This window comes from Lepidochelys kempii, chromosome 8 (assembly GCF_965140285.1).
Source record: "Lepidochelys kempii isolate rLepKem1 chromosome 8, rLepKem1.hap1, whole genome shotgun sequence".
In the NCBI taxonomy this organism is placed as follows: Eukaryota; Metazoa; Chordata; order Testudines; family Cheloniidae; genus Lepidochelys; species Lepidochelys kempii.
Window position 1 is genome coordinate 53,260,733 of NC_136387.1, and position 12,274 is coordinate 53,273,006.

The window sequence follows — 12,274 nt, forward strand, 5'->3', positions numbered from 1 at the left end:
CCAGTCTTACCCTGGAGTCACAGACAGTCCCCATAGCGTCTCCAGTCTATCTTGTCACCCAGACAAACTGAACTTTGTGATAAAAGGTTATTTAAACTTAAAATCACATCACATCAGGTTACTCCCAGTCCCAAGAGACCAGTCACTCACCCCAGATCAATTGGTACTCCAGACCTTATGCCAAAGACAACACTGGCAGCCAATTGCATAGTAAACTAACTATAGGCTTATTAGCTAAGAAAAAAAGAATGAGAGTTATTGAAAGGTTAAATCAGGTAAAATATATCTACAGATAAATCACAGTTTGTAACTCCAAATGGTGGCAGTGATGTAATAGACTGCCAGTTTCCCAGAAGTCTTTTCCATGGCTGCCCAGAATAATTCTGTGGATCTCCATCTTCTCTTTCAGTTATTCTGCCCTGTTAGAATTCAAACAGTCCAGAGATAAAGGATCTTTCTTTGAATCCATATTTATATCTTCTTCTCACAGAAGACAAGCTGACTGTCTCTCTACCCATGTGGGTTTTTCCTTTAATGACAGCAAGTGAGGAAGGTACTTTTGACCTCCAGCCACACACATAGTGGCCACCTGCTGTGAAATTAGCATTTTCTTTGTTAGCATTTCACAAGATTTCTTTGAAGGGTAATTTAGTTGCAAGGGTATTTGCCATGTAAATGTTTGCTATTACATTATGACAGGAATAGATAAGTGAAAACAATATAAGTAAACTTCCATTAGTTTTATGAAGTTTAAACATCCAAAACACTTATATATTTACAGTCGCTTTGATCTAATACACAGTTGAATTAACCTGAATACACACTAGCATGACCTGGTCAGCCTGGTCACCTCCTTCCCTCCAAAATGTAACCCCTCCCTATACTGCATTGCAAGTTCAGCCTGCCCTCTTGCTTAAATCCTTTCTGACTTTCTTGCTGTTTGGTCAGCTCTGTGTTATCAGAGGGGCAGAGAAATCCTATTTTCTCATGTACTCATGCACCAGAATGAGTTATTAAATGTAGCCGAATCATAGATCCTAAGGGTGAAAGGGACTATTGTGATCCTCTGGTCTGATCTCCTGCATCTCACAGGCCACAGAACTTCCCCAGAACAATTCCTGTCTGAATGAGGAACAAAGGTAATGTGATGAGGGTGAAGCGTCAGAAGGAGACGCCAGGAGGGTGATGTGCAGATTGTAGAGTCCTGGTGCCAGGCAAGGAGGATTTTGAGGATGTGACAGAAGAGCTACACTGATGTTCACTCCTGTTCAGATCACTCTGCAAAATCCCTTTCTCCTTTTTGTAGCGATTGGGAATTGACCTCAGAGCGCCCAAAGCGGTGTTTTGACTGGCCAACTCCATATGTGACATACAGCTTTCTGCGGGTCCTGGGGTCATGCATTCTGGTGAAGCTCCACTCCCAGCACTTGGGTGAAGGTGGCACTTGTGCAGCTTGGCCGCTGTAGCAGCTGATTGACATTTGGGGTCTTTGGTGCTAGAATCCATGTTCTCATCCAAGGTGACCATTTCTCAGGGCTCCTTCCGAAAAGGGAATGACTCCTCTGCAGGAACCAACGCAGGCCCAGGGTGTCAGAGAGAACGTTAACCAGGCAGGCAGCGAGCGACTGCGCAGGAAAACTGTTTCAGGTCCTGACCCACTGACACCAACTGCTGGCCGGGGCAGAAGGGAGTTCAGCCTCCATCACAACTGAACTTTGCCAACATGGTGCTTTTCCACATTTCCCACGGAAACGAACCCTGCGCAGGTTCGACAGCAGGAACGGTGTCCTCAGCAGCAAGGGAAGCGGGAAGCAGGAGGAGCTGTAAAAGAAGCATAGATCAGTTACATGTGAGGCTCTGCTCTTTGCCTCTGGGTAGCCAGCCCCACACTTAAGTTCCTGAGCCTCTGGCCCCTCGCTAATCTAGGACACTCCTGAAACCCGGGTCTTTTTCTCCAGTCCCACTTGTTATAGCATAGAAGCAACAGTACAGAATGGATACCCGTGTTTTAATCAATGTTGTCCAACTGTGCTCACCACAGCTTTGGATGAACCAGCGGTTAAGATGCCAGCAACCTTATAGCTGTTGCTGTTGGTCACGATGGTGAGCAATACTAAGGAGAAACGGCTCCTACACAATGCATTACTGTCCAGTCAATGCTGACTGAGACTCCATCATGGGGAGTTTACTTGGAGCGCAGTAATACTCCCCATTGGCCCCTATCAGTGTATTCTCAGTCCAGAAGAGAGCAACTCCAGACTCTACTGAGGAATCTAACCTTGGTCTTTTCTCCAGCGTGATGAGACTGGCAAATCAGGGCGAGCCGTGGAAATGGAAATGTTCCACGTCTGTGAGGCATGAGAGCTGGGAGCTGGCCCCTTCGCTGGCTCGCAGGGGCTGCTCAGAAGGAGCTGATGGTTAGAACCGTTTTAAGGAGATAAAACTGATTTCTGCAACTCGCGCTGACAGCTGCAGCTGTGTATGGGGCAGGGGGGGATTAAAACAATTCTGTAATCCTGGTCATTTCCTTTCGATCGGGATTATGAAACCAATCATGAATATCAAAAGCTGCAGTTTAAACCAGCAGCCTGAGAGCAGCTGCCCTGCATAGCTGCAGCAGGAAAGGAGTGAGGCAGAACCAGGGCTGGCTTCCATTTTACTCAGAGAGGCCTGCCAGCCCACCCCCACCCGCCCCGCTCCGCTCTCCCCATTCATCCCCGAGCACAGTCAGTAAGGTGGTAACTGGTTTGGACTGGGATGGCTGCCTAAGAGCATTCAGGTAAGAATCATACTTACTTAAAGCACGTTGACACTGTGAAACCCATTGGGGCTGCCCCAGGCCTGTTGGAGCTGTTCCCGTTCTCTTTTGCCTCTATTCTTAGGAGCCAAGTGCCACATGGTATAAAGGGGAGACTGATGAACTAAGGTACTTCAAGCCCAAGTGCCCCGCTGGTGTGATGTGCAATGGGAAGAGAGTGTGACACGCCACTGCGACTGCCTGAAAAGGTAACACACGGCTGGGCTTGTGGGGGAGGGGTGTGTGTCTAGGGTACATATGTCCTGCATGGATATAAGTGCCAGCTTTACCCCTCTGCTCTTGTTCTCAGCCGCAGTCTCTCTAGTGCCACTGATCCCAGGCACTGCACCAGACTCCTGCTCTCCAGGAAAACAGCCATCTGTCTTCAGTCTGCTTCTGTAAGGCAGGGATATGCAGCCTGGTGAGAGTGAGCTGGCCAGGCATTTCCTGACCTGGGGCCTTTAGGGGTGGGAGGAGCTTCAGTTAAACCTTGGTGTGAGTCAGCCAGGCACATCTGGATGTTGGGGTCTCTTAGTAAGAAAGGGGAAGATGAATTTCAGCGTCCCATTGATAGGTCTCTTTCTGTGCTGTAACTGTTAACCACTGTTTTTTGGCTGTTTAATGTGATTGTCCTGACTTGTTTACCTTGGTCTTGCAAATTCCCTTTCCAGAAATAGGGAGCAGTTAACTTTTTGGGTGCTTGTTGCAAATTACCTTTGGTGTTCTGTAGTCCATGACGGCAGTTCTGCCCCTGTGTGTCCTGCGTCCAGGCTTCCCAGAGAAACAAATTTCACTCCCTTAGTGGGAACCGCACTTTAGGAGCTGCACTTGAGGAGTGATGAAAGTAAATCAAAAGCTGTTTTACTAGGGGGTCACTCTTATTTCCCTGAAGAAATCAAGGCAGGATTTGGGTCTATCAACCCAAGTGTGAATTCTTCCTGATAGGCAGATGATCCACAGCTCTGAACACAAATACCAGGAAGCAAGACCTTGTGAAGGAAAACAGCTGTCGCTCTGTATGTGCATGTCTTGTGCGCCAGCATGGCTTGGAGCTCCTGTGTTCCCAACACCACAGTAGGCTGCATTCTGGGATCTGGGTATGCAAGAATGGGGAAGATGATCCTAGAAAACAGCTTCCATCCTGTCAGCGTCAATAATTCCAGTTCTCTCTCCCACTCAGTAAATCCTTTAAATGAAAGCGCAGAACAAGGCTGATTCTTCATTGAACTCCATTCAGTTCTAGCACTGGCTGCTGCTGCCTCTGCTGAGAGATGGACATGCTGGCCTCATTCTGTCGTGGCCAGCTGGTATGCTTGGAGAAGGGCCCAGTAACTTTTCCTCTTGCACAATTTGCAGATGCGGCCTTAGCTTGGGAAGCCCAGTGTGCAAAACTAAAGGCTGTTCCCTGCAGAGCAGTGCAGAGGACATGGATGGAAGGACGGTCTTTCCTCCCCCATCTCTTTGCTCACTGGCACATCAGTACCCTACAGAAAACAGAGAGAGTGCAAAATCAGACACCCAGTTTCTGAACCCAAACTCCCCTTGCTTTGGCTTAGTTGGGTATTGCCAACTCGTATGATATTTGGTATTTCCCTTAAAGCTGCAGCTCCTGGAGTCCAATGACCACATGACAATCTCAGCTTTTATAATTTTTAATACAAGTAAGTTTCTAGCCCTCATGATTGCAGAGAAAAACTTGAAAACACGACCCGCAAAGGCTCAGAACAAACCCCAGATTTATTATTTCTTGGAATCTTTGGATCTGGGGAAGCCTGACTCCTGATGCTTGAACTTTCAGAGCTGGCAATACTGCTATCCCACCTTCTATGTATAGCACTCTTGCTATAAACCACCTGGGGATATTTGCATTCCATGTGACCAAAGTGTGAGCTGGGCTAAGGTTCCCTGAGGCTTTGCTAACAATATAACCTAGCTCTAGGGCAGGCTGGCTGCATCATTCCCCACCTCCTCCCCATATTGCCAATAACCAGAGTAACACTAGCCCTCTCAAGTGGGAAGAGGCCAATACACCTGTGACTAGTCAGTTGACCCCCAATTAGGCTTGAGAGAGGGCACCTGAGTGCTAGAGGGAAGGAGACCGGGACAGGTGAGTCAGTCTCTCAGAATGTAAGAGTCGGACACAGGAAGGGCAGGTGAGAGCTGCTGCTGGAGAAGGGGGGAGAGAGAGGAAGGGCAGGAGTTGCTTGGGAGAGAGCTATGGGAGACTTGGGGAAGAGAGGTGAATTTGAATGGGAGCTGGAACAGGGCTGCTGGTAAGAATTGACCAAAGCTTAGGGACCCCTTCTGAGTAGAAGGCTCAGGGAAGTGGCCCTAGCTAGGCCAGGGAAAGCTGCGCCTGGAAGCAAGAGAGTGTGGTTTTGGGAGGGTGGGTTTCCCTGAGCGGGGGTAGGACTCACAAGTAGGGAGGTCTGGAGGAGTGGAAGGCTGCAGGAGGGAGTCATTGGGGTGAAGACCTGAGTGAAGGGCAGTGGGAAGATGGCTCGCTCTCAGGCAAGGAGGTCTGGAGATCAGGGGTAAAAGGAACTGGGAACAAAGTGCTGGTATTGACTGTTGGGTGGGTGAGCAGGAGGTGAGGTCCCTGGAGAGGGGGATGGAAGAACTGCTGTATCTTAAAAAGAAAAGGAGTACTTGTGGCACATTAGGGACTAACCAATTTATTTGAGCATAAGCTTTCGTGAGCTACAGCATCCGATGAAGTGAGCTGTAGCTCACGAAAGCTTATGCTCAAATAAATTGGTTAGTCTCTGAGGTGCCACAAGTACTCCTTTTCTTTTTGCAAATACAGACTAACACGGCTGTTAATCTGAAACCTGCTGTATCTTAGATGTTTACTGTGGGAACTGGAGGATTGTTTAATATTACAAGGTTTGGGGGGAATTACTGCACTGGTGTATGTGAATAAATTGTGCCTGGAGGTGGACTTTGTATCGGACACTGAGAAACTGCATGTTACTTTCATGAGCAGAAGAAAGGGGAAACAGGCTGGGTGCCCTTGTGCTGGGGCCTGATACTGGAAGGAGCTTGGAGGTGAAGGGCCATCATGACGCCATTCTTGCTTTGTTAGCTTTTCACACCTGGAGGAACAGAACGTGCCTTGCTCTTTGCTTTGACTTGATTGGGTCACTTTTATACTGGTCTCCAGTCCTGCTGAACAGCTTCCGGAAGTGTAATTGCACGGAGACTTTGTGGTTTAGTCAGTAGGCAGCATGTCCTTTTACTGACACGAGCATTCCAGTGGGGAGAGGGGGCAGAGGGAATAAAAAGCCAGCTGGGGAGTTAGCAGGACAATGTCGGAACGTCTACACAGCAAGGTCTACACAGCAACGTCTAAACACCCACAGTGGCGAGTCCCAGTGGGGCTCGGGCTGGAGGAATCTCCTTGTGGGGACTGGGGAGGGTCTCAGAGCCTGGGCTCCAGCCTGAGCCTTGTCTATGCTGCTATTTTTAGTCCGGCAGCCCGTGCCCTGTGATCCCAAGTCAGCTGACCCAGTGCCACAGGTCTTGCATTGCTATGTAGAGATACCCTATGATGTAGACATGGCATTTTCCCCGCTGCCAAAATGGCACCCAAGGGAGAAGACTGCTCCTTCTATTCAATAGGAGTCAGCGACTGTGCAAGATGGAACGATAGCCAGGGTTATGCACACGCTCCCGCTAGTGGTCAGGCACTTTGGGTGATTTCTTGGACCTGCAGGTGGTGGTGATAGAAACCAGGTCACTGGGGCTAAAGAAAAGGAGGGGTATGACTGTGAATGAGGTGCCCATGCAGTGTGGGCAGGTGTTTTGTTTGTGAAGAGAGAAGGAAGTTGTAGATCTGAGTTAAAAAGGGAGCTGTGGCATACATACTGCAATGCCTTTGTTTTCCATGTACTGCATCTTTAAATCTGCAAAGGATACTGTTCTCTGCATTGTCAGCTGGCCACTTGGGAGGCTATGTGGCTGCAGCCTGTTGCGGAGAGGAGCTAGATACTATGCTCGCTCTCTCTCTCTCACTCATGGAGTCTCTCTGCTTTTGGTTGTGCTTGTTGATCTTCTTAATCTGAAATAAGTTGGCCAGAGAGACGGGAAATGATCCTGAAGGCATCTCTCTTGTGGGAAGAGCTGTGCTGCTCCTGTGCAGGCCGGGCACCTCCCCAACAGGGAATGACACCAGCTGCAATTGTACATGAAACACGTCTGAAGTTTGAGCTGCTCCCATACATGATCTGGCCCTGGGTGGCTCATCCCTGAGGCACAGCAGGAGGTTGCTATAGTGTCATGGATCCACAGGCTTTGCCTGCCAGACCCTAACAGCTCCTATTCTTCCTTCAGGGTAGGCCACATGCCCTCACTGCCTCCAGGACTGAGCCTCTGGGCTTCAGCACTCCTGCCTCACACCTGAGCTCGGCCCAGTGAGGCCAACAGAGACAGACTCCTGGTTGGAGGGTTGGCCACTCTTCAGAGACACAGGCACCTCAGTAGGTATTTGCAGTGACACCTGGCAGCCTTTCCAAACCATAGCAGGGTTTATTAGTCAGCTGGGACACAGCACTGGAATTCCTTAGGTCACATGGACCACTAAAGGGTAAAGCATAGTCCATCTGGCCAAGACAGAGCAATCCACTAGCCAAGCTGCTGGGGTTGGGGACCATTCTGGGCTCTGTCTCTCTCCCTTTGTCTGACCCTGGTGAGAGCCATGTCTCTCCAGGGGGCTAACTCTCCCCTTCCTTCCTGTCACTACTCAGTCCTCTGTTCTCGAGCTGGCCTCTGCTGAGAGGTGGGGGAGGGGGGAACTGCTTTCCTCTTGGCTGTTGATTGCTGGGTGTCAATGTCCTGGTCAATGGGGTTTCCGTTGTCCACTTGGATTTTTCCATTGGTGTGGTTTGGCCTTGGCCAGTCTTTTAATGAGCCACTCAGTCTGCCTCCAGAAACCTGGTGATAGGCACACACAGTGTCTCCTGTACCACTCCAAGAGCAGACTTAACTCTTTTACCCGCACTGGGTAGCAATGCAAAGTACAGAAGGACACTGAGGCACACATAGGCATCATAAAAATATTACAGAAAATTCCCACCTTGTCACATCTGGTATGATGGTCCCATGGACACGCGGTGCTGGCTTTTACAGTGCACAGCCCAAACCCACAGGCAAAATACAGCTAAGAAAGAAGCCTGATATGAAGTGGGAATCATTTCCTTGCTAAGGGTTACATTCTCCCAGACCTCGACAGCTTCCCAATTATCACAAGTGATTTTGCTGTCAGTATTTGACAGCAAGGAACCATAAAAGCACCCTCAGATTTGTGCCTGGATTTCAGGTCTTGTGTGTTGATGTCACTTAGGACAAAGGGCCGGTGGGGGTAATGCTGTGCATTGATTCCCTGGGTTTTGCTCCTCAAATCTTGATGTATGAAAGAATAATATATTTATAATAATACTATTTATTTTCAGAAATAACCCCTAGAGGCCAAAATGGAGATCTGGACCCCACCTTGCTATGTCCTGTGCAGACTCATGCTAATGATAATTCATGCCCCAAAGACCTTAGTTTGTTGAGACCAGAAAGAGACAAGGTGGGGGAGAGGTGGTATTGTTATCTTCCCCCCCCCCTTTACAGGTAGAAGGCTGAGAGACCGAGAGATTAAGACCCAAATGCTTAATGATTTTTGATTGCCTCAGTTTCTGGGTGCCCAACTTGAGATGCCTGGAAAGGGGCCTGACTTTCAGAGGTGGGTGCTCTGGACCTGTCTCACTATCAGGCCCCTTTTAAGTTGTCTGAAGTTGGGGTACCCAAAATCACTAACGACTTCTGAAATTCTTGACCTAAGTGACTTGCCCAAGGTCACATGTGGAGTCTTTAGGCAGGAATTGAACCCAGCCCAGTGCCTTCTCTACAAGATTGGTCTTCCAATCCCATCCTAGCTTTCCAGGGCGTGTGAGTGACATGCATGGACAGAGTGAATACACATCTAACATGCCCTAGCTGTGCACACAGCCAGGCCTGGGACTAGGAGGCTAGGGTGGAGCGAAGGTAGATGGTGAATTTCAGTCCAGTTCTCAGCAGAATGTGGCTCCTCCAGGTTTGCGTCTGGTCCATGGTTTGAAGAACGTCCAGGATTGACTGGCCCTGGGGGCTGGGTCCCCAGCCTAGGGATTGATAAAGCAACGTGCAGTCAGAGCTTGCCTCTCCCCCAGCCCCTTTGAAAGGCCCACACAACTCCCCCTGCTTGCCAGAGAGGTCGTGCGGCTCTCCCAGGGCTGGTTTACCCGCCCGTGGGTCTCAGTTCTAACCAGCCGCCTCCAAAAATGGAGACTAAACAAGGGACATTCCTGACTAGCAGCCAAAGGCGGCCAAGCTTCCACCACCTCCCCTCCCCTCTTCTCCCCCTTCCTTCTTCCCGCCCTCCAGCCTCCCTCGCAACTTCCCTCCAAGTTGGGACTGAGCCGCTCCCCACGGGGTGTAGAATTCCACCCTCCCGCCTCTGCTAGCCGGGGCTGCGCAGCCAATGGGGTGGGTTCCCACCCCTCCCCTCTGGCCAAGCAAGTGGGTAGCCATGGCGACACCGTGGGCCCCTCCAAACATGTCTTACCTTTTATAGCCAGCGGTTCCTGTGGTTAGCATGTTGTTTGCTTGGGTGCCCTGGTATGCGCAGGGCCAGCTCCACAGGCTCTCTCAGCTTGCACAGCTGGGTCACTGGAGGGAGGGGAGAAGGGGGGCGGGGGACACCCCAGCTGCGGAGGGGAGTCACCCAGGCAGTGAACTTGGGCGCTGCTGGCAAAGGTTTTGGTTTGGTTTTTGTTTTCCTGCCTCTCGGTTTCCAGCCCTTGCTCTAGCTGGATTGCTAGGAAAACTCCACCGCATTTAAACCGTGGGAGTCGTGGCAGAGAGAGGCCTAGCCAGGGTCGTGCTGTGAGCTTTGTGCTGAGCCAGTTGGTCCTGTGCTGATTCCCCTCCCCCTCTTTCCCCTCCAGCTGGGGTCCTGCTGTGATCCCATGTGCAGACTTGCTCCCTCACCCCTGCTGGGGTCCTGCTGCGGTTCCCTGCACTGATTTCCCCTTCCCCCTTGGCTAGGGTCCTGCTGTGATCCCTGTGCTGACTCCTCTCCCCAGCTGGGGTCCTGCTGTGATTTCCCCCCCAAAAGAGCACTCAAGCTGCCCCTCATATTTGGTGTATGTCTCTCCTGAGTGCAGTTCTGCTCCCTCCCTGCTGCCTGGTAGTTGTAACGGTGCAGCTATAAAAGGTTAACATCTGGGGGTGGGAGGGGTGCTCTCTTTCCTGCCTCCCTCCCATGATCGTCCCAGCAGTGCTGCATAGGAAAGAAAAATAAGTGAAGAGGGCCAGGGAGAGCGGACTAGCCTCTGCCCGGCCCTGCCTTGAGGAGTAGCTCCCGCCTTGCGGATGGGGCCTCCAGGATCCAGTCTCGGGGACATGGAGCATGGCCGGCACCCCTGGCAGCTGGTTCGCAGACACTTCTGTCCCATGGTGTAACCTGGAGCCTGGATGGAGGTTGGGGAGGAGATTCTCCCCACCACGGAGTTGTGGGGAGAGCTCCCGCGTCCCACACAGAAGCAGCAGACCGTTTCCAGCTGACTCAGGAAGGCTTGGTGAGTATGAAAGTGGAGAACGGGGATTCCTCTGTAGTTATCCCACTCCCTCTGTCCGGCTAGGATGGTTGAATCTCAGGCCTCAAAGGAGGTTATACAGGGCTGGGAGTGGGTATTTTCAGTGGAGGATGCAGCTGGAGGTGACTGTGATGCATCTCTGTGGAGTCCAGGCTCAGCTGGTGTGGCGCATTCGGAGACCCACGTATTATCTGAGCGCTCCACTATTACCCCCAGTGCCACAGGACAGGAAGAGTGGTCTTGATTTAAGGCACTGAACTGGGACTCAGGAGATCTGGGTCCAGTTCCCGGCTCTGCTATAGGCTGACTGTGATGGTGAGCAGATTACTGCATCTCTCTGCCTTAGTTCCCCCACTGAGAGATGCAGGTAAATAACCCTCCCTTTCACCTTACTCTGTGTCTCGTCTAGTTAGACTGTCAGTTCTAGGGGCAGGGGCTGCCTCTCACTGCATTTGTACAGCACCTAGCACAGCAGGGCATGACTGCATTACAACTAATTGATTTGGGCATCTCAGCTGTGCGTACCCTGACCTCCCTTTGACACCTCCATGTGACTGGACCACACAATACTGTCACAAGTGAACACTTAGAGCTATACTCAGGCAAGCTGTGATTTTAGGCTCTTGTCTCCTATGGCTTCTGCGTAAGATTCTTCCAGTCTGTTTTTTTAAGATACGTATTTCTGAATGAGTCATTGGGACTCCAAGGGCTTGTCTACATGGGGAAATTTTATATTATACCAATATAGTTGTACCAATATAACTCCCCCAGCCGCCATGTGAACATTTGGAAGAAGGCCTGTTTTTGGTTTAGTTTCTTGCTTGGGAAGAAGGTTAAGCTAAACCACAAAAAGCTCTTTTATACCAGTATAAGAGCATCTACATGTGGTGAGAGGGTAACTATATTGGTTTAAAGAAAAGGAGTACTTGTGGCACCTTAGAGACTAACCAATTTATTTGAGCATGAGCTTTCGTGAGCTACAGCTCACTTCATCAGATGCATGCCGTGGAAACTGCAGCAGACTTTATTTATACACAGAGAATATGAAAAAATACCAACTCCCACCCCATTGTCCAGCTGGTAATAGCTTATCTAAAGTGATCATCAGGTGGGCCATTTCCAGCACAAATCCAGGTTTTCTCACCCTCCACCCCCCCACACAAATTCACTCTCCTGCTGGTGATAGCCCATCCAAAGTGACAACTCTTTACACAATGTGCATGATAATAAAGTTGGGCCATTTCCTGCACAAATCCAGGTTCTCTCACCCCCTCACCCCCCTCCCAAAAAGTGTGTGTGGTTTTTGCGAATACAGACTAACACGGCTGTTACTCTGAAACCTATATTGGTTTAAATTTACATCTTAGTTTATACCATTTTTTCCCCCTGTAGACAAACCCTAAGTAGTGAAACATCTGCTGCTGAACTTGGAGGTGAAAAAAAAGTTTCGGCTTCTTTTTTGTTCTTGGAAGATTCCCTGGCTAACATGTTGAAATGCGTCCATCCAGTTTTTTCCCATCCGGACATGTGTAACATCTTTAACCGCTTCACTGCTGCTTAATGTGCCAGGTAGGCTGATCAAAGCACGTGTGCAGTGCTGCCTGGATACTCAGTGTAGCACAGCGTTACATTCCAGGCGGGTGTTGGCACATCAGTGGAATACCACAGCAACACAAAGGCAATGGACTGCAGGACCATCAGCCTGCAGTGACCTGGGTGGAGGGTGATTCCTTGGACTCCTGGGTTCTATTCCTGACTCTGCTACTGACTTGCTGTGTGACCTTGGGAAAGTCACTTCGGCCAAGGTTTTCAAAGGTGACTGATGATTTTGGGTGCCTCCATTTTTGTTTGCCCA

General features: G+C 50.0%; 1 protein-coding gene across 2 annotated transcripts in view; it reads left to right on the plus strand.

The window, feature by feature from the left end:
• Window positions 1-10,063: 10,063 nt before the first annotated feature.
• The window catches only part of KIAA1614 (KIAA1614 ortholog), a 37,078-nt gene continuing 34,867 nt past the window's right edge, over window positions 10,064-12,274 (plus strand). The window contains exons 1-2 of one of the 2 annotated variants that reach the window (XM_073356581.2): window positions 10,338-10,401; window positions 11,812-11,988. Coding sequence is in view for 1 of the 2 variants with exons in the window: in XM_078854063.1 (XP_078710189.1) it covers window positions 10,233-10,401 (169 nt within the window). In the remaining variant the exon portion in view is untranslated. Of the gene's footprint in view, window positions 10,402-11,811; window positions 11,989-12,274 lie in introns of both variants that reach the window. The other variant, XM_078854063.1, reaches the window with a different exon arrangement.